The sequence below is a fragment of the Panonychus citri genome, unplaced genomic scaffold, assembly GCF_014898815.1.
Source record: "Panonychus citri isolate SS breed McGregor unplaced genomic scaffold, ASM1489881v1 Contig00001, whole genome shotgun sequence".
Taxonomy (NCBI): domain Eukaryota; kingdom Metazoa; phylum Arthropoda; class Arachnida; order Trombidiformes; family Tetranychidae; genus Panonychus; species Panonychus citri.
In genome coordinates this window covers 1,032,269-1,057,907 of record NW_026515406.1, presented here as the reverse complement: position 1 = coordinate 1,057,907, position 25,639 = coordinate 1,032,269, and the positions used below count along the sequence as shown (strand labels likewise).

The following is a 25,639-nucleotide window of genomic DNA, read 5'->3' as shown; positions in this document are numbered from 1 at the left end:
AAGAGGTGAGAGAGTGAGAGAGTAAGGGGGTTAAAGGTGAAATCCACCAAGGGTAACACAATATAATGATAATAATAATCCAGGTAATCACCTTTTCACACGGAAATTAATGTAACATGATTACAAATGCATCATCAATAGGGAACCACCGTAAGGTTAATCCAACACTTAAATCAAAAACCCTAATCATTAATAACTAATAACAGAAAAAGTTAATTGATAAATGATGGAAAAAGACAATTAGAGATTAATACTCGTAATTAGAGTTAATTTAATTTTCAAGAGCCACTTTTTGTATCATCAAGACCTTAATTGTGATGATTGTTTTCTTGTAATTGTTATTTTTTTTTTCACCAGTAAAGATTAAGTTAATTATCACATTGATATATATAAATGTTAATCAATTAAAAGTTAACAGGTTACAATTAACGTGATCGACAATGTTAAAGGATCAATTGTAATATTGATTAAGTAATAAATGATAATTGTTAATCGGTTCCGTAAGGTTAATCATTCAAGAAGATTAAATTAATGTCTAAACTAATCAATGTTAAAATTAATCTTGATTAGTATAATTATTGATTGAAAGAGGAAAATGTTAATTGTTGTTACTTGCCTTTTGATTAGATGGTTAATGATTAAAAAATTGTAAGTCAAATGGAATCAATTTACAACAATCATAATCAATTATAACAGTTAATCTAAAATTTTAATTCATTCATAATCAAGTTAATTGCCATGAGATATTAAAACTAATTGTTACAATAATCAAAAGATACATAATCAAATACATGGGAATCAATTATATCCATTTTTTTTAATCGTTATAACAATTAGTCCAATTGTGATGATAATAATAATTGGAAATCGTTATTGTTAATATTTCAAAATCAGATTAAATTTTAAATTATTTACAAATTGAATGAATTGACATAAATTAATTTTCAACAATCAAGTTAATCATTCAAATTGTGAGACACTTAAAATCATTGATATCTTTTGTTTATCCCAATGAGATTTCAAATAATTAACAAACAGGTAAATTTTTGTTAAATCATAATGATTGTTGATTGTAATTGTGATTGTAATTGTGATTGTAATTGTTGTATTACTTTGATAATAATAATACAAATTGTTGACAAATAGATATACATGTTAACATGGTTGATGGAACAGGAAAAGTAAATAAGACAAAATCAAATAAATTGTAAATTTCATGTTCTTTCATTGAATCACTTGATGATGTTAATTCAATAACTAACAATAGTTGAAAATCACAATTAAATTAGATTTGATTGTTTGTCATCATCATTGTGAAGTGTATGTAAATGTGTTCAAATCAAAATGAAGTGAAGTGATTTTTCAACAACAATCAAGAAACAAATCAAATCAGTTACTTGTTATTACAAATTTAACAACAAACCATTGAAACAACAACAGCAATTAAATTATTAAATCAATGATTTACCAATAATTTACTTTTGATTAGCTTATATCATCAAATTAATCAACATTTGTTTTTTTTTCTGTGGTTAAATTATTCATCCAATTACATAGCCTGCTAATTATGTTAATTGTATTCATTGGTAATTGCTGATAGTTTATAAACTTTGGATATAAATATTGTTCTTGATTGTGATTTAAAGCTAATGATTAAGTTAATTGTTTGAATATTAGGTTACTGTTTCCAACGAATATACATAAATATGAAAGTCTCACAGTGAATCCAATTAAATTGGACAATTGCCTTTAATTGTAACAATAATTTATGACCACAATGGGATTTATTAACTAAACATATTACCCAAGATTAAATTGTTACATAAATAATGATAATAAATAAATTAACGATTAATAATCAAGATAAATATATTTTTCTATATCATTATCAATGTAACAATGGAAAAAAATCAATTATCAAACTGTAACATGATTAAAATTGATTATTATCAATAATTTTTCATCCCTAATAAACAAGAAACTAAAGATAATTGTTCCAATCAAATCAGTAATTAAATATCTGTCTAATCATGTAATTAAATTGCTCTCAAATTGTTATGATTAAATACTGAAATGATCGAGATGAAAAGATGATAAATAAAGATAACATTTCGAGTCGAGGAAAAGTCCAACGATAATCTGTAAAAAAGTTTTTCCAATAAGATAATCTTGTGGAAAACTTAATCATCAACCTTAATTGTCCAACCAATATCATCGCCAGCAATTTAAAAAGTTGCTTCAAACTTGAATCAACAAGGGTATTAACAGGTAACATCTTTTTATCATCATCTCCTTTGGATTAAAGTGAAAATAACGGTAAATTTATATCCAAGATGAAATCGCTTCTAAAATGTAGTTCCATCATTAACTTGAGTCTCTCCAATTGTATGGAAACAGAAAAACTAACCACATCATCATCATCATCATCTTTTTATATCCATCTTCATCTTTTATGACCTAAAGAAAATCAGATGAGATTAAATGGATTATCATAATCATTTCTAGTCTTCTATTGGGATAACAATTGTTACATTGTCAAAATATTAGTTTGGTAACAAAGAAAATACTTCCCTGTATGTGGTTGGATATACAAGGTGACTGATACAATCTAATATCAGTGGTAACAATTGTTGAACCATTAAAATACAAATTTAGACAAAAATAGAAACAAAAATAACATTTAACACTCTGACAATTAGTTTGATTGTTGTAAATGATCACCTTGAATTACCATCAATAGAATTGGTTAAAGTCCTTTAATCTTGAAATTTCATCAGCAAAATTTTCCTCAGCCTCCTAGAGATTTAAAACAAATTGATTATTGTAAATGTGATACAAGGTAAAGAAAAATAAATTATCATTATTATTATTATATTGTTAGTATATTGATGATGATGATGATGATGATGATAAGGAGGAGTGAAAGTGGGAGTTAAATGATGAGGATAAAAAAAACATCGTAATTGTTATCACAATGGAAGTGATAATAATCAAAACAAGATGATTGTAAATCTTACCTAATAGTTGATCATTAAATTGTTGTCATAGATGATGAAGATTGAAAATGATTAATGATATCCAGAGGAAAAAAAAATGATTAACAAACGATTGGAAACAAACAACAAAGTTAATCCAATTGTATCACCAGAATTGATTGCAAATATTGATAATCCATTTTTACCTTTAATCATAAATATGAGGAAGAAAAAAAAAGTTACTTTCCAATCCAATTAACCTTAAAAAGGTGCCAGTTGATTAGTTGATTGATCAACAATTGACCTGTGAAAATTGTTAAACTACAGAATCAATTTACTTTAACTAAACAACAATCTGACATTGACATTTTAAACTCTACCTATGTAATAATATTATTATCATAATCTAAATAGAGGATAGATTATATTTCTTATGTGTTAACATAATTATTTATCATTTAAATGTTAAGCAAATAAATAGAATCATCATCATCGTAATCTATTAAACACACTGTCAATTGAATGGACAATCAAGGTTACCATTTGTTGATCCATTTTCCACCTATGCTTTTGTTAACCATCTCCATCCAAATTGAGTCTCATTTAAAATCTATTCAACTACAAATAGAGAAAGAGAGAGAGAGAGAAATGATGATGATGATGATGATGAGAATCGTTTTCACTTTTCCTTTTTTTCTGTCCATAGGTTTATCCATTAGTTTACATCACCGAATGAACCAAAGTCTCTGTTATGTTGTTGGGTAAACACCGAGTAAGAGGCGTAAGGTGTTGGTCCATTTTTTTCACCTTCATCACAATTCAATTCCAATTGAATTCAATTGAATGTTTGTGTAGAGGTTAACATTTAATTCAACCTTATAATTAGATGGACTCCATTTACAATTGATTCGATTAGGAACTTTTTTTCGTAACTTCTCCTTTGAGCTTTTTGATGATTCTTCCTCCGTTTACATCAACAGCATTTACTTTTTTTTTATGTCTCCTACTTGGTACATAATAAATATATTATATATCTTTTCAAATGGTGATTGTAACATTTTCCTCATCCAATGTTAACTGTATCAATTGATGAATTTCCTTCCTTGAGATTAGTTTGTAAATATAAAGTTTTTTTCTTCTTCTTTTCCTCCTTGTTAACTATAGATAGTTGCGATTCAGATTGTTACTCTCTGTTAACATGATCATCATCATGATAATTCCCTTGGTGATGTGATCTCTCTGTTTGTATTTTCAAATGTTTCAATGATTTGTAGATAAAGAGTAAAAGTGAATCTTTGGAAATCACTTTTTCTTCAACAACAAAGGAAAACTGACTCAGTAATTGAAGGATAATCAGCATATGAATGATCAGATTTTGTTTGTTGATTGTTGATTAGAATGGTGAAAATGATAATGGTCACCAAACAACAAAAGTCACTGTATTGTTGTCTTTGATTGTATTGTTAGAATCCAATTGTTATCAATCAATTTCCATTTAACGTTTATCAAAGGATGGATATTGACTAATTGTTTAAATGTCTCCAGAGCAAGTCTATTGTTTAATCATGATGATTAAAGTAAATCAGTATAACCTGAATCAAGAAGAAGAGGTAAAAAAGTTATGTTAATTTAGATATTCAATTGATGATTGGAAAGGAAAACAATAGATTGAGAGTAATAATAATAATGGAATAGGTAAAAAGATTAACTCACTGGTTAATTGTCGACAAGTTTGTTGAAACAATTAACTGTAGTGAATTTGTATTAATAGGTAAAACTATCAAATTAACTTTACAAGTAAATGAGGATGAAGATGATCAAATTATCTGTAGGTGATGAAGAAAAGATTAATAGAAAATACTTACAATATTGTAACAATTTGTTGTTGACTGTTGAAAACGTGATTAATATCAGCGAAACAATCAGATTGAAATCTAAATCAAGATGATTAACATTTCCGTTATAAATACTTTGTAGAAACATTTAGATTATAAAAAGTTAATCCAGTAGAAAGTCAAGTTGATTAAGATACTATTACAACAGATGCAGCGAAATGATTTAATTAGTTAATCAATGGTCCATAATTGATTTAATTCCTAGTAAAGAAATGAAAAGAATTACAATTAGTTTGATAATAAATATAAAAGATTAACAAGTTGATTATTGTTGTTCTCATACAATAATCATACACTCGTAAAGGTAAAAGAAACTGCATCAGATTAATAATATTACTGTATTAGAGTTAATTCCTGATTAGTATTAAATTGTTAATCGTCTTGTAAAAAAAAAAATTAGTAACAATATAATAGATTTTTTCTTCACAAGTCATTTCATCTTGTCCACTTCTTACCTTTGTATACATACAATTATCTTAATCATTGTTGTAAATGATTAACAACATTGATATTCATGTTGCTATTATGATTGTAAGTGTAGCTTTTTTTTTTAAGTCAACTGATTGTCAATACATTCAATCAGAATCTCAATTGGTTTCAATTTAAAGCTGATCATCGAGTAATCCAATTTGGTTAACCATTTGAGGTTAATTCTTCCTTTTAAATTGTAGATTTGATTGAGGAAACATGTAAACAGATGATTCTTTGCTCTCCCATCTTCTTTAGACAGTTACAGTTACAATTTCATCTCCATCCTCATCCCGATTATTTATAATTGTGATACTTGGGTCAATATATTGATGTAGATCTAGAAAAATTAAAAGAAATACAATAATTTAAATTGTTGTTGAACAAGAAAAAAAAACATTTCATTGGAAAATTCAACATTAATATTTTTTTCCTCCTTCTTATCATCTTCATGTAACAATATAATGATGAAGATAAAATCATTACCCATGATTATATATTATTATCAACATTTTCTTAAGTGGATCCTATATAATAATAGGTGTATTCATTTAATATTGATGATGATAATAATAATATTCAATTGTGAATGATTAGTCGAGGCCACTTGAAGAGCATAAGATTTTGTATTAACTGTGAGTTAAATTGTTATAGAAAATTAATGTTAAGATACTAAGTACATATATCGATATTGGATATATTTCTCCTTGGAAATTGAAGCCTCTCTTGAGATGGTTAATCGAATTAGAAAGCAAATCATCAGCTAAATCGATCATTAACAAGTGATTTCCATGTTTTCCATTAATAATACATGTGTAGAAAAGCATATGTGTCGATTTCGAGTAGATAAATGGGAGATATCGATGATCAACAGCGTCAAATGCTCATTGTGAGGTCACTTTGTAACAGAAAATCTTAAGCATCATCACCATTAACATACACACAATATCCTTTGAGTCCTTTTCCTCTTCTTCACCTTTTTTTTCCTGGGATGATAATGATGATATCGCTTCATTTGATTCTCTTTTTCCTTTTCATCTCCATTGTATGGGCGATTATTATTACAATAATATTATAAATAATGTATAACCATTTGAAAGATGCTTATTTGACCAGGAGCTTTAACACCAGCAGATTAGGATTGACCATGTTAATAGATTACGATGATGATACTGTTAATGATGGTGGTGATGATTAAGGTTATCAGTAGATTCAAATAGAGACAATATAAGGAAGAGATGAAGATGACAAAAAAAAGGAGAGACTGTCAAAAAGGGATAACAAGGATAAAGAAAACAACAATGGGATGTTGGCCAGGGAGGGAAAGAGCAAAATGTTCATGGTTAAGTCAATTGTCTTGAGAATTAAATGTGATAAAATGTTTCGAATTGTTGTTTTCTTTTCTTCTCTGTTGTTTTTTCTTCTTTCATCTTTTTTTTCCTTTCCATTCTCTTCCATTGTCGATTCCATTGATTTTACCAATCTCTTAATGGCTTTGAGTCTAAACCTTGAAGGTCCTTTGAAAATGAAACAATAAGAAAAAAAAAGTATGAAAAGAAAACATTGAGAAGACAATTTTGTTTGTTTTTACCGTTGATTATTTGGTTGATTGGATTTCTCAAGATGAAGTTGATAAAATTGATTAGAAATTGAGATTGGTATTAAGGTTAAAAGGGTCAGAGTATAAGGTTAGACAATTTATCAGACTGATCATCTTGGATTGTAATCTGAGAATCAATATCGTAATTAGCATAAGTATTAATTGCTACAATCATTTCAATCGATACCTTTTACTTTTGGTTAGATTGTTAATTGAAACAATAATTGATTGATTCAAACACGAGCACAATCAGAAAGGATATAAAGCTGAACACGTTTTCAATTCCAATTGAAAATGTAACCTTGATACATTGATTATTGACACAATTAACTTTGTATTCTTATTACCACAAGCAAGTTTAACCAATTAAATTAGTGTAATCTGATAAAGAGAAGTAAAAAAAAAGAAAATTAGTAAAATCGAAATTGATTGAATTTTTGAAAGAGAAATATATTTTAATAATAAAAGATTAAGAAAAATATATTACCAATAATGAGAGATTAACACGTTAATGAGATTATCTCATATTCTCATGTAAAGATGAAATTAATTTGACACCAAACTTTTCCTTATTGTTGATCTTTTATCATCATGTTACCTTATTAAATCAATTATGATTTTCTCCTGATAAAAGCTAATCCAGAATCGGGTAGATGATTAGTAGTAAATGGTATTGCTCACACTTCTCGTTGTTTATATCAATATGTTAATCGAAAAGTGTTGTCAATGTTTTGAGGGTTTGATTATCAATAAAAGGACATAAATTACAGGCAATTTGTCACCGGTGGAAGGAAGGAAGAGAAAAAATCTTACAAATAGATTCACAGATCATTAACAGGAAATTGGCTTGTCAACAGTAAGAGTCAAACACTTAACAATTTACCTCTACTATTATGATTATGATTATTTGTAACATAACAAAAAAAAACTCTTCACCATTGGTCTCCCTTTGGTCACAACTATCCACTGGTCAACAATTGAATCAAACCCTTTTTGAATTATGACTTTAATACCTTTTCATCACTTTAACTATTCCTCTCTTTTTTTCCTCTATGGTTTGATCGCATGGACAACATGACTAGAATCAAGTGGACAATAGTAGTGGATAATATATCAAATAATATGTCATCATTATCCCAAAGACCCGATGGTCACCTAATGGAGAGAGAGAGAGAGAGAAATGAAGATATGATCTGTAGATTATTATGATTATTGGAATAACTCAATTGGTATTACACATAATAGAGAGAAAGGGGTGAATTATGACCTGCCACTTGAGAAGAAAAGAAAATCAAACAAAGGCCTAAGAAAAGAAAGAGAAAAGAGAGAGAAAAAAACGCTTGATTATAATCACCAAAAGATCATTAGTGTTATTATGATTACTTGGTATCATTAGAAATCAATTGTAATTCTTTACCTAAATTGTTACATTATACTTGACCTGAATAACGAATCCTAGTTGATCACAGCCAACAGTTTGATGTCTTCATTTGGTAACAATCAGAATATGTGCCAGTAAAGTATCACAATTACATTATCATCATTAGAGTTTAAATCATTAATTCATCATCACAATGTTTATGTAAGAGAAACACAAAAGGAGGAAAGAAATACAAATGATTAGCTTGATTGTGGGAGAAAAAAGAGAAAAAATATTAATTGTTGACTTACTGTTATTCTCAATTTCTATTATCACTGGAATCCATAATTAGTAAACCGTTGGAATAAACAAATTAAATTAATCAACAGTTGAGAGAAAAATAAATCAATTCTGTTGTCAAGGGTCAACAGAATTGAAAGAAAACCAATTTCCCGCCTTTTTTGAATTTCTTTGTTTTTCTTTTTGTTGTCAAGGAAAAAGTGTCAGAGAAAAGGAATAATTAATTAATTTCCAATCAATTTACTAATTGTAGTTACAATTATTCTTGAAATGTGAATGTTTAATATTTGTAATCAATAGAAGAACATTTAATTTGGTTGATTCTTTCCTTTTGTTTGTGGTTTTCGCTTTAATTTCATGTCCATCAAATTGTGACTTTGATTTGGCTGTTAAATTGTTGTGGTCAAATTGATGATGATTATTGGTGATCATCATGATGTGTATTCACATTTTGTTTGAGACAGACAATTTAGTAATTGAAAGTTGATATGTTTAACCAACCAAATCATCAATTAACCGACATCATCAGGTATCTTAAAACCTAAAGACCAATGGTGATTATTTGATTTTTTCTGTTGCTCTCATCATCATCATCTTAAAGTGACCATTGTCTCTGTTAATTTCACAATCATTTCATTTGACCAACAAATGATGGATATCAAGTTAACTACTCCAATTAAATTGTACATTGTCTTCATGTTCAACATTCTGATTGATTGGGAACAAAGGTGACTTCAAATTAACTATTACATTTACGGTAAGTATTTCTTTCTCATCTCATGTCCATCTAACTTGAAGTTAATGATGTGGTCACTTGATGATGACCGTAACTCTGTATATACAAACGGTGTATCATTTTTATTTGTCAACATATATAGTCAACAATTTGGGTGAATTGTGTGATCTACAAATTAACTAGATTATTTTGTTTGATTGAAAAAACGATTAACTTATTTTCTCTCTCTTTCTCTTTATAACAGTAACAAGATGACCACTCACATGGTCCATGGTGTGCAATAGATACTGATGATGATTATGACGACGAGGATGATGATGATGATGATAAAGCAAATGATCAAATTAAATAAGCATTAGTAAAAACAAGACAATGGTTAAACTAAGGTTACCAATGACCAACCTTGAATAAACATAATCCAAAGGAGGAAAATTAATGTTAAAGAAACTCAACTGGACATCGAGATGAAGGTAAGATAATTAGACAAATGGACAATTGATTGACTTTTCTTTCTGATTATTTGTATTTATTGGAGAGCAAAAGAACAATATTTATGTTGTTAATAAGATGATGATGATGATGACCAATGGTCAGTGTAATGTTATTTAATTAATGATCTTTCTTATCTTCCCAGATGATTAAATGGTAAAGGATCAATATGATTATCACAATCCAATCATTGATTAGATGTTGATCATTGAAAGGGAAGGAAAAATATTATTAAGTTATTAAGATAATTGTTTATTTGTGATCATCAACATGATCCAAATTAAGTAAATTGTTGATTCAGTTAACAGATGAGTTAATTTATTGATTTTCCAATTTCTTATATATATTTTTACTTGTTGAAATGTTTACCAAAGATCATGATGATTACTCATATATCCTAATGATTGGAAATTTAAATCTATAGACAATTTAAATATCAACCTTTTAACATTATTAATCTTTGATAATAGTAAATCAAACCAAAGGATTTTCCTGATTGTTACCTAAACCACCAAGAGATTTGATTATCATCATCAAAAGTAATGATCAATTTTTGCATCTCAACATCTTAACAAGTCAATAATTTACTAATAGCTTTTGTTAACCCTTTCGTCTAATCATGATTACAATCAAGATGAACAATTTAATATTCATCTTGTAATTTTGTTTTTCTCATCATCTAATCATAAATCCATTAATCTCTTAATGATTGTCATACATAAATCCCTAAATCCCCATGATATTGATATCAGATCATTAAGGTCAATCATAATGATGATTATCATGATGATAATGATGATAATCAGTAAATCATTTGAGTTATAATATTATTTAGTCATTGGAAAAACATCCATTGGATTAGATAATGGATGTGGTTAAATTAATTTTACCTAAAAGTAATTTGCTTAATTAAAATAATCACATGATACAAAATTAATGAATCTAAACACAGGGAAAGCAAAAACAATACCAAGAGAATTGATTAACTTGAGTAAATTAAATTTAAATTAAATTGACAATTAACAAGAAACACAACAAAAAAAATCACAACAAACCTTAACCATAGTCTTAATCATAACATATATAAAGTTTCAAGGTTTATCATAGGACTTTGATTATTATGATTATATTACAGTTACAATTGATTAATTAACCTATTCTAGTTTATTCAACCATATCAATGTCAATGTTAGTAAAGTTTTTATCACTTTAATTAATCAAATTAATCGATATCATCAATTCCTCATCCTCTTTGATTATCATAATAAAATGATAATTAAACAGCAAATGAGAGGAAACAAAGGAAAAATATTCAATTGAATTATAATTAATTTATTAACCAAAAGAAAAACAAACAAAATGTTTTGATTGTTTGAGAATGAGTTTAATTGTATTAATTAGTTTTCAGTAATAATGATAATTAATCTGGTTTTCTTGTTGATTTATTACAGGATTAAAGGATCATTTTGAATGACCAAGTGACTTTGTAGTGGTCAAGGATGTTGACAAATCTGAAGGAGAAATGGTTACAATATATTAATTCATTTCAGGATGAAATTTTTATAATCCAAATAATCATGACATTTTCATCTTAATCATCATCATCATCACTAAACCTTTCTAATCATCTTTTGATTTCTGAATCTTCATCATCCTCATGGGTCCAATATCATCATCTAAGATGAAAGAGTAACTTGTTACCATTAAGAAATCAATCTTATCCATGGAGAAGATGAAAAACTAACTAAACAATTCCCAATGAGAATCAGTGATCATCAAGCAATCAAGATGATAATATTGTATAATCAAGATGATTATAAGTATTAATGTGTCAACTTACCAAAGATGATACAACAATTAACATTAATCACTACCATATGAAGATAACTGATTATAAAAGTTTGATTGTTTCATTTACTATCTACTATCAACCGACCAAATCAATCAATGATCCATTGAGTTAATTGTTTTCCCGTTATAAATATCAATGAATTACAGTTAATTTTTTTTTCTCCTCTTCTCCTCTAACAATTAACTTAATTATTATCATTATTACAAGGTATTCAAAGTTAGTGTGTGTATGTCAATCAACTGAACTAAACTTAATACTAAACACAATTATTATTATTGTTACTGATTCCCATCAACCATTAAAGATTCAAGTCTCAAGTTAATCAAATCGCAGGTATGTAAATGTTTATCATTGTTGATTGTTGTCTCAATGATAATAATATAATCAAATACAGTGAAACTTAATAGTAACATTAATAGTCTTTCTTTATTTTCTTTATTTGTATTATCAACACCGGAGAGTTACAATTTAATAGTAATTCAAGTCTCAAGAAGGTAACATGATGATGATTATAATGGTTAACAATACAATTCAAATAAAATCCCGTTGGAAAGATGATTAAGAAGGAGCAATTGAAGCGGGAAAATGTCACATATTTTATTCAATGGGAAAAAGAGACTCGGAAAAGTTAAATTTGTAAATATTATCAACACAATAACAATCTGATTGAAATTGATTCAGTTTGTTGATATAATCATGATGATAATGGTAACGGAGTAACAATAACAACTTGTAATAAAATGAAAAGTGTTTAGTTAGTCACTGAATTAGATGAGATATAAACATTTACCATTATCATTGTTATCATCATCATCATCATCATCATCATCTCACCTTTAAAACGATAATAGTATTATTATGATGACGATGATGATAAAAGAAGACAAAAAGAGATGATAACATGAATAGTTGTTCATTAATCCATAGGAAAAATATAGTTTCTTATTGTAAAGTAAATTGTTGTTGGTAATATGGAAAAGAAATGTAAATTTAACGATTCGATGTTAGTGTAACAATTTACTAATTCAGTTATTTCAATTTCAGATTTGATAAAATTTACTGTTGAAGTGAAAACAATTTGATTTGGATGCGTTAATAGTTATTCAAACTGTGTTTTCATCAAGAGGTGATGAGGATAATCAACTGATGGAATCAACGGAATCAACAAAAACACCATAATACAATTTCATCGCAGCGTAAACATGATTTAATTATGTTATAATCCAATGATGAGAGACAATCAAGATGAAAGTGGTTGTCATCTTGGTGGTGATGATGATAAAATGATGATAATTTAAAGCAAACAATAAGTGAACAAGAATCAAAGTCAATTGAATTACATGGTAATGAGACAATGAGTAACTAACAGAACAATAATTGTAACAATATTATTATATTTTCACTTGATTATAATTATATTGTTATCAACACAATAACAAACGTAAAAGTTAATTTCTTTTTCTATATTTAATTGTAATTCAAGATAATTAACAAAATTTTGTCTCTTCATTTTCCTCTCACTTTTACTTTCACAATCATATTGATGTTTTTATGGTAATTTGTTGATTACAATGATGATGATGATGATGATGATTTGATGATTTACTGATTATGATTATTGAACAATTGGCAGCTGGTTGCATCTTTTTAATTTCATTTCCAATAATTGTGATCATGTTTAGTTAACCATGATGATTATGTCAATGATTAGGATTCAAGTTTTTTTTCTTCTTGATTGTTATCGGGAAAGAGACCAATCAATATATTTTGATAACAATCAAATCTTATTCAATTAACTTGGTGCTGGTAAAGATAAATTATCATAATCATTATTGTGATTATTACTTTTCTCTGATCATTGTGATTAAGTTATAAATTGCCCTTTGGTTGGTTGATCACCCACTCACTCCCGCCTCTGTTGATTGTTAAGACAAAATGGTTAAAAAAAAGTAAACAATTAAGTGATTGATTGTTAAAGAATTGACTATGAAAAAGATATCATTCACTTTTTAGCTTAATTGTGATGATTAAAATGTCTTTGTAATTGATGCTTCAATTGGTTTAAATGTAAACAACTAAAAGGAAATCAAATCCATCAAATTAATTAATTGCCAATTCTGAGATGGATTGACAACAATTAATTACTTCTTATACAATTAAAGATTATTATCTTTACCTGAGTTTTGATTATCAACACGTGGCTATTGGTTGATTCACAATTTAAATCATTTGATTGTCTTTTTTTACTTGTAATCCAATTGTTTGATCATTTTGATTGAATTTCGTCATCGAAAATCAATTAAGTTATTATGCAAACTATTTTATAGCCGCAAGGGTTTTACTTATTGATTGATTATAAAAAAAAACTCAACAAATTTGATCAGTTGCTGAAAAGTAATCATACTAATCAGTTAATCTTTCTGATTATCTTAATGGTTTTTAAGTTGATTGAATTTACATTGAACATATTCAGAAGAAGAGATTAAGTTGATTATTGTTTGAACGTCGTTCGGATGATTATGTTGATTGCGTTGATATTAATTGTTAGAAATGATGAATGATCACTTTGATTCCAATGACAATCAATTAATCCATTGAAATGTTTTTCTCTCTCAAGAAAATAATTCAATGTTTAACCAGAGATTTGAAAATTTATCGTAAAAATATTGACCTGTTTAGTTAATCCGGATTAATTTCTTTGGATTAATCATTGTTATCGGCACAAGTTAACAATTGATTTATCAAATACTCAGATCAGATTGTCAATCAAGTGTTGGTCTCATTCATCATTAGAAAATTTTTGTTTACAAGTTAATTGTTGAAAGAAAAACAAAAAATTAATCCATCAATGATAATTTAAATCCACTCTTCAATCAAACAATCAACTGATTACCACTGAATATGGATAATAGTAATGATGATAAGCAGATAATCAAAATTATTACCAATAACAAACAAAGATAATTAATCAATAATCCAAATTAATGAGACTCGAAAATCAAACAATTAATATTAATCATCATCTTTCAAATTTCATTGATTGTTAATTGTGACACTTTTTTTTCTTCCTTCAATGATTATTGTTAATGAAAATATCGTTAATATTCATGATACGTAATAATAATCAACACCACTGATTAACATTCACAACCATTTTACGATTTAATTTGGTAAACCTAAATGTGAGAGGAAGAAAAAAAACTAAATTAATGTAAAAGTTAATTTGATAATTAGAGAGAGAGAGAGAGACAAAAAATCAAATCTTCACAATGTAACTTAATTACCACTCTCACAGTGATAACTGAGTTTTCATTTAAATCAGTTAACTTTTTTTTTAATTAACTGGCTCTCAGTTATTACATATAAATAAATATAATATGACATCAATACTAATTAGCTAATTAATTAACTGAATTACAATACATACATAAGGTGTGATTGTGATAAGTGAAAAATTGACTTTCCAACGGTAAGGTAATCAAATTTAATTTGATAACATTATTGATGAAATGGTTTCCCAGTGTGGTTTTTAAATCTGATTGTAATGAGAGAGAGAAAAGTGAATTAATCAAATTGAATAATAACAATCACAATAATAGAATAGAAATGATAATAGATGATTTATCAATGATGCACGAGTAAACTCTTACTTTTTTTTCCATAATCTGATTGTCGCAACACGTGGCAAATAGGGTACGCGCCTTTTTCTAATGATCTTTTTACACCAAATTTGTTCAAACTTTTGGAATTACATTTTCAACAACAATTTAAACTGCGAAAATATAATTAATATTATCGTTAAAGGAACGAGTGAGATTGGCAAACATTGAATAATAAATGAATACAATGTTTAGCATTTTCTCTCACCATTGAATCTTTTCATTACTATTCTAATGGTATGAAACACTTACCAAAAGAGTGCGAGTTCAATTTTTAGTAAGTAAACTGATTTAGTTGACTTTTTCTCATAGTGAAAATAAATCGTTATTAAGACGCGTGTTTATAAAGAGAAAGGCAAATTATCATTACAAGTGATAATACTCTTAATAATAAACAATTAACGAGTCGATAATAATGATTGTTAGCAGAGTATATGAAGAGAGTGAGAGAGAAAACAATTAAAATGTATCAACATTATGGATCCAAAAAGAAAGTTACAAAACCAAAAGTGAGAGAGAGAGAGAGAGAGTCAGGATAGTGTCAATTTTACATAGTTGATGATGATGATGATTGGAAGATATAAACACAATTGAATCACTGTCCATATAATATGATAACCATAGGAAAATTTGACATCTTTATACAACAGCAGAGAGAGAGAGAGAGAGAGAGAGAGAGAGAGAGAGAGAGTAATCAAAGCAAGAAAAAGATATTGTAACTGAATCTATTGTTGTTTAACAAGTCGATGATTCTCAATTCAATTTACTTCATCAATTACTTTAATAATAACAACATAGAGACTCTCTAACAATGATGATGATGATGATAATGAGAAGATAAAGAAAGAGGTCATATGAGCGTGACCAGTAAGTTATAAAGAAACGATTAGTAACTTAATATTTTACCTTCTTTTTTTTGCATTGGCAAAAAAACAGGGAAACGAATCAAATATTTGTGATGATAATATTTTTCTATCAACAGGAAAAGGAAAGGTTGTTAATAATAAAACGAAAGGAGCACTTTTGTTATCCAAAATACCTAAAGGAAAAGATAATAGAAGAAAAAAAAAGAAAAGTCAATGAATATATAAATAAATGTTCATCATCATGATCAACTAATATTTTGATTGAATCATCAATCTCATATGAAGATAATAATTCAAATTGAATTATATCAACCATGTAAGTCAATTCATCTTCATCTCTCTCTCTCTCTCTCTTCCTTGTTGGATGACAAGAAAGAGAATCTTCTGACTCTTTCTTTTTCCTCTATAAAGAGAGCATTTCAACCATATTCCATGCTCAAATAGCTTCACCCTGTTAACCAATTGAATTTACTCAAGGTAATATTTTCCTCCCTCTCACCCACAACTATTATCATCATCATCATTCACCATCTTCTTCATCACTATTACTACTACTAACGGGAATCTTTTTCTCTTCTTTAATAACTACTCAATTTTATGTTACTTTTTTTCTCTATGTGATATGAATTAAGATTATATTATCTGTGTATTATGTTGATGAAGACTCAATCATTATCAAGGATCATCACTGGAGAAAAAGATAGTTAACAAACCCACTCCTTTTTATCCTCTCTCTCTCTCTCTCTCAGCGGACATTGTTGTATCATATTTTGTTGCTACACATCAGAACCTTAATGATGAAAATGATGACGATGATGATGATAAGCAGTTATTACAGTTATTCGAGGGAAAAAAACATTTTTTTCTAGGTCTATACAAGTGAATATATAAGAAGAACTTACCTCTTAGGCCCAATGGTTGTTATTCCTTCATCTTCTTACCTTGTTGTTTTCGATTATTACAACTTCTTATTATTACCTTTTCTTTTTAACGTCATATCCTTCAAATTTCCAGTCAACTCTATAAACACAGGTAACCTATAAGAACGATAATAATTTAATATCGAAATTGGTAAGAATAAAAATAACTAAGAAGATGATAAAATCCGAATCAACGATTTTAATAAACAAAAGAAAAGGGGAGAACATAAAAATTGAAGAAAACAAAATGTTTCATTATTATGAGATTTTCCCTTTTTTGTCAAATTCTTTTCTTTTTTTTTTATTTATTGTTAATCTTTTATATTTAATTATTGTTTCTCTTTTTCATTGATTATCTTTTAATCAAATGTTTCCAATTTTGGTTTATACAGTTGATGGTAAGCGTTTAATGATTGATTTCATTGTGATTAACTCTTTTCTCACCTTGGTTTTCCTCTTCTTCTTATTTTCGGTTGTGTCATTTGGTTTTTCTCTCTGTTCTTGTGGTCGCCATTTTTAATTGTATTTGCAATTAGAGTTTTAATGGCTTAAGGGTCTTTTCCGAAAGGATTTCGAGGATAATAAGATATGTATCATAACGTAATTAGGGTTGACAAGTGAATTGATTACATTTTGTTCGTATTTTTTTTTTTACTATTCCATTGGTCACTTATCTTGTAATGTATGAATTTTAATCAACTAGTTTTTTTTTCTCTCTCTCTTTTTTTAGATTATATTTGTTAAGAATAGCTTATTTTGCTTCTTGGTGAACCATGATCATTCCTTTGGAACCAATAGTGATAAAGAATATAATCAATATGAAAAGAAAACCCCCGAAGAAAAGAGGATTTGTAACAGATTCACATGCAAATCAAAGTTAATCTTCAACCCAATGAGCCATAAACTCTTAAGACTAACATTTTGTTGTTGGTTTACAAGTTTTATCCTGTCTTGATGTTTTTGTCGATTTGATGAAAATAAAAAAGATAAGAAGACAAGAGTGAGAAAGAGAGAAAGAGAAGAGGAAGATGTGTACATCAAGGATCCAGAGAGATGAAGGAAATCCATCAATACGGAAAAGAAAGAGAAGAAAACTAAATATATTCTCTCTCGTTTTCATTCCCAAGAGGTGAACGATTTATTGTCATTGATAACCAATTGAAAGTTCACTCGATGTAAATTAAATATTGTGTCTATGTAACTGAGAGAAGTGAATAGATCAGACAATCATTTTAATTGCTTTGATTCTCTGTCGATACGATGTAATTTAACTTGTGTGTCCAACTTTTGTCAAATGATTATTCCAATTCTGTAATTTCTTTAACTCACTTTGTTTCCATTTGAAACGTAATCAATTTCCTCAAACAGATTAATTGTCTTCACGATATATCACCTATTTCAGAATCTTTGATATTTCCTCTCAATCTTCAACTTCAATTCAACTTTATGCTCAATTTCACCTGAAATAATTTCCTGCGAAATTCAATCATTCAATTGACATCTAATCTTATCTTTAAATTCAAAGACGAGAAAATTTTCCTTATAAATTACCAACAATCAACTAATCTAATTGAATCTCCAACGATAATAGAGCGAAAACCAATTTATTATTTTACAATTGACTTTTTGTTTCAATGACATTTCTTGATTGACTTAATTCTAGTTTCATTCTCAACAATTGACGAAAATCAATTAAGTTAATTTTAATTCTTCTTAATTCACAATCAATCAGCTTAACGAAATTAACTATTGATACCATTTACCGTTTAATGTCGATTCGATTCGAAAAACTTTTAGATAAATTATGAGATCGTAAATTTATGGATTCTGAAAATAATCGATATTCGTCCATCACTACAGGTGGTAAGATTCGTAAATGGGGTTAGAGATGCAGAAAACATTTACATTTCGAAATTCGTTCATTTCACTACGAATTTTCTTCTATGTAATCATCTCAAACTGAAAGACTTTCAGTGAAAGTCATACAGATCGTGACATCTATTGATTCATTTATCTATTTCTACATTTTTATAACTTTGAAAGTTTCGATGTATCGATTGTTTGTTTTCCTTTTTTCTTTTTTTCTTGTGTTTCCATGGAAACCATTGAATCGTAAACAGCTGATCTTTTCCCGCTTTTTTTCAGTTGAACTTTTGTTTGGATTAATTGCCAAAGGTAAAGATCGTTTTCTTTATCCACAAGAATTTCATCAATTAACTGGACTTGCTTAGCAACTTTTTCTCTCTTTCATCTTTACGTTTTTTTAATTCCTCTTTCCACTTTTTTCGCTTTCATTTTCTCTCTAAAAGATCTTCTCTCTCTCTCTTTCTCTCTCTTTCTTTTTCTTTTTCTTCTCGTTCCTTTTTCTCTCTTCTCTTCTCTCTTCTCTCTTCTTCTTTCATTTTCTTTCTTTCTCTCTCTCTTTTTTCTCTTCCTGTCTTTCTTTCGTTCCCTTTATTCTTTATTCTCTTTATATTTTTTTCTTTCTCTCTTTTCTCGTCTTTTCTCTCTCTCTCTCTCTCTCTCTCTCTCTCTCTCTCTCTCTCTCTAACCTAAAATCATCGGTGGGTCCTCATCTTCACAATAAAGCTTTTAAGTAAATAGTTAATCTTTGGTTTAATCCTTTTGTCTTTGTTAATTTTCTCAGTTTTTAAGAGGAAATTTTCTAAAAATTCATTACAATTGATATTAATTTGGTTTATTTTGGTGCTGTTCTGAATGAAGTTTGGTCATTTTTGGTTTGGTTTGGTTAGATTAGGTTAGGTTTGGTTAGGTGTGAGACGTAAACCTAATTAATAATCAATTAATGGCCCGGAGGGCCTCGGACTCTCAACCTAATCAATACAATGAAGAAGTGGCCCGGAGGGCCTCGGACTTCCAACCTATTCAGCAATTAATACCTATGAATCAGTGACTTTTCAACTTTACTCTATTCAAAACTAGCAAAGACAAAAGGATTAAACTCAAAATTCACTATTTATCTTTATTATGAGGTATCAAATCATCTGGTAAATATTTTCTCTTCACCTCTCACATGTTTCTGGTTTCGCATCCGCTTCAACATCAACTCTTTGTTCAACTTTTGGTTTTGGCGGTTCTTTTTTCCTCTTTCTTTTTACTTTCTTTTCTTCTTCGCGTGTCTTTGTTTAAATTTACCTTTTTCTCTTTAAATTAACAGTCAGGAAATTCAATTTCTTCCCCTCAAACGTTAATTTGAGTCTTGACAATTCAAATCAATTCGATTCCACTGTCACTTCAATAATCTTCTCCTAATTAATTCGTTCTTTATATCGATTTGACTGATTTTCTTTCCAACATTCAGACAAAAAACCAAATTCTATATTTTTTCTTCTCTAATATTTTTCTCTCTTTTTCCAGAGTCCAGAGTCTAAATTTCAATTAAACACGTGAAATACAATTTAATTGTAATTAATAAATTTTTCTTCGATAACATTTTCATCCAGAATAATATTCAAATCTAATGTTTACATTTTCAAATTTAACAACAATCAACTAATTGGATACTTGATGATGAAGTATTATAATCCTTATTCAATTAGAAACAATAAAATTGTATCTACCAAATTACCAATTAACTGTTTAATCAACACGATTTAAAACTGTGATCCACAATGATTAATGTTTAAACACGTCAATAATTAACCTGATTATCTGGTAACAATTATCTGATTTTAATAAGGTTATGAATTAATCACTATCACAATTAGGAATCAGATTAAATAATTAATTGAATTAAGTTCAAAGATCAACTAATTATTAATAAACAACAATTAATATGTATCATTGATCACAATCAACTCAACTTAATTATCAATTGATTATTGGACAATCAAGATTAACAATATATTAATCTTAACATTTAGTTTTTTTTTATTCATTTTCATGTTTCATGCTTAAAATTAATCAACAGTGATTAGTTAATTGTTATCAATGTATCTTCATTTTGATTAATAGCTAATCATCATTAGTTAACAATCAAATCTTTTAATGGTAAAAAATTCAAATTTATCAGGAAAAAAACAATGAGTGAGAAATCAATGTCGATTAGATTGATTTAGTAACTCAGTTCATCTGATTAATTACAATTAACACCAACCATTGTTTTAATTGATTCAGTTAATTAAAACTAAGCTAGTAGTGGATTAGATTTTAATTGTTGTTGATTTTAATTTAATTGTTTTAAAAATGTTTTCAGTGAAAAACTTTCTCGCATTTAATAGTTTATCAATCATCTTAATCACAGTTTTGAAGGGTAAGTTAAATTGTTGACAATCAAAATGTTTAATTTCATATGTTTAATTGTAACCCTAATTGTCTTGTAGTGTCCAATGCTGCTCCAACGACAATTAACTCTGATGACAATCAAATTAACTCACTAAATGATATTGAAACTGAATACAAAGGTAAATAATTTTTTAAGAAAATGATTTAATTGTTATGATAATAATTTAATTTTTCTTTGCAATTGAATCTGATTTTCATGATTAGTTGATGATTATGATTATGATTCAATTGATTTAGATGGTGATTTTAATTTAGTTTCATCGACCCCACCAACTTTAACTTCATCAACTTTTATTTATTATGAATCAACTCATCATGATGATTTAGTTGATTCAGTTTCCAATAAGTCAGATAATTTACCAAATGATTTTGTAACTGAAAATACAAAGACAACTGATTATATTGAAACAATTAAAGTTACTAATCAAGATACAACCCAATCAACACTTGATATAAATGATTCATCGACAACAATTAACGACAATAAGAAATTAACTCCTCCATTGATTAATCCTTTTGAAGATTTCATATTTGAACCACAAGAAATTGAACCGACAACAAGAAAAACGATTGAAACAGATCAACAATTAACTAATTTTGACACAACCACTCGATCCGAAAACTTAATCACTGACAATAATGAGTTAATTGTTGATGGTCAAACGGCCAAGGTAAATAATAGAAATGATTTTTGGATATCAACAGTAACTCAATCAACTAATTACGATGATGAAACTACTAAATCATCAACGAAAACTGAATCAATTACTGATTATATAACCAGTACAATCATATCAACTACTGATGGACAACAATTAACAACAACTGATTCAGATGATTATCAATCAACAACTTTCGTTTTTACTGATAGACCAGTAACTGAATCGATTCAAGTTGAAACATCAACAATTAACTTGACCACTGATCAAAGAGATGATCCAACGACCATTGAATCAATTAATTCAGGATCAACTCAACAAATAACTGAATTTATATCTACAACAACTGAGATGCAACAATCAACAAGTGATTCAGTCACTGAAATGATTTCAACTCAATCAGATGCAACCATCTCAACAACTCAAGGACAATCAACAACAACAACTACAATTAAATCAGATGAGCCGACAATTGTAATCACAGAAACACCTCAATTTACAGTTACAATTACCACCACAAACATGATACAATCAACAACAAGTGATTCAAGATCAGATATTTCAGCAGAAACAACAACAATAGCATCACAATTAACTTCAACAATCAGTGATATCACAACGGAATCAATTATTGATACGACTACACAACAAATTATTGAATTAACAACAGTCTTAGAAACTCAGACTGAGCAACAATTAACGACGACCCTTGAGCCTGAAGCCACAAATGAACCACAATTAACAACGACAGTCAAGCCAGAAATCAAGACAACGACAGAATCAACAGTTTATACAACAACAAATCATCAAGATGAACCTGAAATTACAAAAAAATTAACCACAACAATTAGCCCTGGAATCGAGACTACAACTGAATCAATGGTTGATACAACTACTCAACAAACCATTGAATTAACAACAGTCTTAGAAACTCAGACTGAGCAACAATTAACGACGACCCTTGAGCCTGAAACTGAAGCCACAAATGAACCACAATTAACAACGACAATCGAACCAGAAATCGAGACAACAACAGAGCCAATGATTTATACAACAACAATTAATTTTGAAACTTCAACAACTTTTCAAACTCAGACTGAACCACAATTAACCACAACAACTAAACCTGAAACTGAAGCAACGACGGAGCCAATGATTTATACAACTACAGAGCAATTAACAACGACTCCTCAAGATGAACCTGAAACTACAACACAATTAATCACATCGACAACAATCAGTGAGATTACAACTAAATCAACAACAGCCCCACCGACTCAGACTGAGCCACAATTAACCACTACAATCAAGCCTGAAACCGAAGCAACAACAGCAGACCCACAATTAACAACGACAATCAAACCAGAAATTCAGACAACAGAACAATCAACGACTCAACAACCAGATGAGCCAATAACACAATTAATCACAACAATTAAACCCGAAATTGGAACAACAACCCAATCAACTAAAACAGAATCAATCACAGAAACTGAACCAAAAACTGAAACCACAACAACTAAAATTGAAGATATAACAACTGAGCCAAATGTAAGTGTTGAATAGTTAATAATTACTGTTAATTAATCAGATCATCGATGAAAAATTTTATTAACAACAAACAACTAATCAATTGTAATCTACTATTAGATTCCCTGTGATTGTGATCAATCAAACTTTGACGAAAGACCAGATTGTCAATTCATTTGCAGTAAGTTTTCAAACAACATTAATTGTACCATTATCATTAATTAATTGTTTGTAATTTTAATTAACAGCTTCATCATCATTTTTTGCTAATTTCCATATCAATTTAACCTTTTTTGGACTTAAAATTGCAACCATTTTATCAGATCCTGATTACTGTAAGTTAATGACTTTAATTTATTTTAATCACTAATTAATCATTATCATCTTTTCTAGTGATTTGTATTGCACTTGGATTAGGATTTTTATTGTTAATCAGTGGACTTACATTACGGTTAATTCATAGGAGGAAACAACGTAAATTAATTGCTCAACGTAACTTTGATATACTTTATCAAGACTTCGGAACAATTAACGAGAAAGATAAACAATGGTTAGCCGATTTTAAATATCAATCATCAATATTATGAAAAAGCTAATTAATTTATCGTTTTTTTATATCAATTGTTAATTTTTTAAATAATTTTTTCCTGATACCAGGAAAAACAAAGTTCAATAAAATGTATTTTCAATTCCGATGATAATTAATTGTGACTGTTGATTTAATATTGTGACGAACTTGATTGTATCGAATTAATTATCAAAAGGTAACTACCAATTTGGAAACATTAAGAAATTAGATAAGAAAACAAGAGATTATCTCAGGTATGGAATGAATTTCGGAACAAAATGAGAATAATATAAACACGCAAAGAAATGAAGAAGATGAGAGGTAATGAAAGGAAAGAAAGAGAAAGAGAGAAAAAGAGAAACCAAAAAAATATGTAACCAAATGGTAGAGAAAAAGGTCAATCAAAAGGTAATCCAATCGAAAAAATTAAAGAAACGGTTCACAAATAGACGAAATTTTTAGTTTCTTATTTGAAAACTACAGATAAACACCGAGAGAAATTAAATTTGATTACTTTATGTGAGAGTCTAACCGACCAGGTGACCTAACCAACTACCCAATCGTCTGTCGGGGTCAACTAGTTGACTCCCCCCTTTTTGTCTTGCTCAATACCTCAGTAGTCAAGGTGATAACCCTATCCACCTTGACTGTCACAGTATATAAGGTGTCATAGACGCAACATAAAGTATCTATCTCTCTCTTTATCTCTCTCATGTACCTCTTACTTTTTCTCTTAATTAAACCTTTGACCCTTCAAACTGTATTCTTGACCTGTCGGTCTGTTCACCGCTTTACTTTGAATACCTCGTTGGTTCACTCTCATGGTAGCAGAGCGTGGTTTGGGCTCTACAAGTATTCAATTTAATTTAGTGTTTTGTGTAAACCAGTCAACTGTTCAACAATGAGTAACCTTTTGAACATTGAGAAGTTGGTATGGAAATTATGATTCCTGGTCAACCCTCATGAAAAGTGTCCTTATTCACAACCAGCTTTGGTCGTATGTCTCGAGCCCTGACCCTAAGGAAGCAGATTTTACATCAAAAGATGAACGAGCTTTGGCTTTAATCACTTTAAGTGTTCACCCTAAGAACTTTCGGTTGATCAAGGGTTGCAAGACTGCTAAGGAGGCCTGGTCAGCATTGGAGGGTTCACATGTTCGAACCGGACCAGCAACAGTGGTCAGTTGCTTTAAGAAGCTGATGTGTTTACGAATTCAACAAGGCCAGTCGATGCAAGAACACCTCGATACATTTGTTGGTTTGTTGGATCAGTTGGCAGTTCTGGACATCAAATTGCCAGAATTGATTCTGTCGGTGATCTTATTAGTGAGTCTTGGTGATTCCTATGAAAATTTTGTTGTGGCCATGTCCTCAAGAGACAGTTTACCTCCAGTTGCCGTGTTGAAAATTAAACTGTTGGAGGAGGAGGAAAGGAAGACTAATGAGGTCGTCACGTCG

At 28.6% G+C, this 25,639-nt stretch overlaps 1 protein-coding gene and 4 long non-coding RNA genes across 21 annotated transcripts; 3 read left to right on the top strand and 2 right to left on the bottom strand.

The window, feature by feature from the left end:
* Window positions 1–1,085: 1,085 nt before the first annotated feature.
* On the bottom strand, window positions 1,086–8,791 carry LOC128397603 (uncharacterized). 12 transcript variants are annotated; one of them, XR_008327027.1, is made up of 12 exons: window positions 8,610–8,791; window positions 8,356–8,422; window positions 8,175–8,241; window positions 7,952–8,093; window positions 7,426–7,620; window positions 6,930–7,319; window positions 5,825–6,855; window positions 5,326–5,678; window positions 4,841–5,071; window positions 3,516–4,567; window positions 3,018–3,181; window positions 1,086–2,796 (listed from the first exon to the last, which is right to left on the bottom strand). It is a non-coding gene; the product is annotated as an uncharacterized LOC128397603 (long non-coding RNA). The 12 variants fall into 12 exon arrangements; XR_008327028.1 differs by having other exon boundaries at window positions 7,426–7,572; window positions 8,610–8,790; XR_008327018.1 differs by having other exon boundaries at window positions 1,086–2,608; window positions 2,732–2,796; window positions 7,426–8,093; window positions 8,610–8,783.
* A 36-nt stretch (window positions 8,792–8,827) lies between these two features.
* On the top strand, window positions 8,828–13,184 carry LOC128398218 (uncharacterized). Of its 3 annotated transcripts, XR_008324710.1 has the most exons (6): window positions 8,828–9,355; window positions 9,579–9,804; window positions 10,294–10,362; window positions 11,275–12,008; window positions 12,095–12,659; window positions 12,720–13,184. It is a non-coding gene; the product is annotated as an uncharacterized LOC128398218 (long non-coding RNA). The 3 variants fall into 3 exon arrangements; XR_008324722.1 differs by having other exon boundaries at window positions 8,833–9,355; window positions 12,135–13,184; XR_008324687.1 differs by having other exon boundaries at window positions 8,835–9,355; window positions 12,095–13,184.
* LOC128398004 (uncharacterized) lies at window positions 13,092–17,242 on the bottom strand. 4 transcript variants are annotated; one of them, XR_008327034.1, is made up of 6 exons: window positions 17,103–17,242; window positions 16,241–16,373; window positions 15,326–15,971; window positions 15,103–15,210; window positions 13,852–14,851; window positions 13,092–13,590 (listed from the first exon to the last, which is right to left on the bottom strand). It is a non-coding gene; the product is annotated as an uncharacterized LOC128398004 (long non-coding RNA). The 4 variants fall into 4 exon arrangements; XR_008327041.1 differs by having other exon boundaries at window positions 13,092–14,851; window positions 15,326–15,447; window positions 15,587–15,971; XR_008327058.1 differs by having other exon boundaries at window positions 13,092–14,851; window positions 15,326–15,447; window positions 15,886–15,971.
* On the top strand, window positions 16,572–18,505 carry LOC128398152 (uncharacterized). Its single transcript, XR_008327072.1, has 4 exons — window positions 16,572–16,677; window positions 17,070–17,518; window positions 17,657–17,755; window positions 17,851–18,505. It is a non-coding gene; the product is annotated as an uncharacterized LOC128398152 (long non-coding RNA).
* Window positions 18,506–21,178: 2,673 nt separating this feature from the next.
* On the top strand, window positions 21,179–24,315 carry LOC128392252 (mucin-5AC-like). The gene is made up of 6 exons (XM_053352284.1): window positions 21,179–21,393; window positions 21,464–21,544; window positions 21,630–23,635; window positions 23,735–23,795; window positions 23,863–23,949; window positions 24,008–24,315. Exons 1-6 carry the CDS (start codon window positions 21,327–21,329, stop codon window positions 24,199–24,201), a joined length of 2,496 nt encoding a protein of 831 aa, XP_053208259.1. The 5' UTR covers window positions 21,179–21,326; the 3' UTR covers window positions 24,202–24,315.
* Window positions 24,316–25,639: the final 1,324 nt, after the last annotated feature.

Bases quoted from the DNA above. Each gene is read 5' to 3' on its own strand.
- LOC128392252 (XM_053352284.1), top strand. From the start codon at position 21,327: ATGTTTTCAGTGAAAAACTTTCTCGCATTTAATAGTTTATCAATCATC. The intron at 23,636-23,734 runs GTAAGTGTTGAA...ATCTACTATTAG, and splicing joins ATATAACAACTGAGCCAAAT to ATTCCCTGTGATTGTGATCA. The intron at 23,950-24,007 runs GTAAGTTAATGA...CATCTTTTCTAG, and splicing joins TTTATCAGATCCTGATTACT to TGATTTGTATTGCACTTGGA.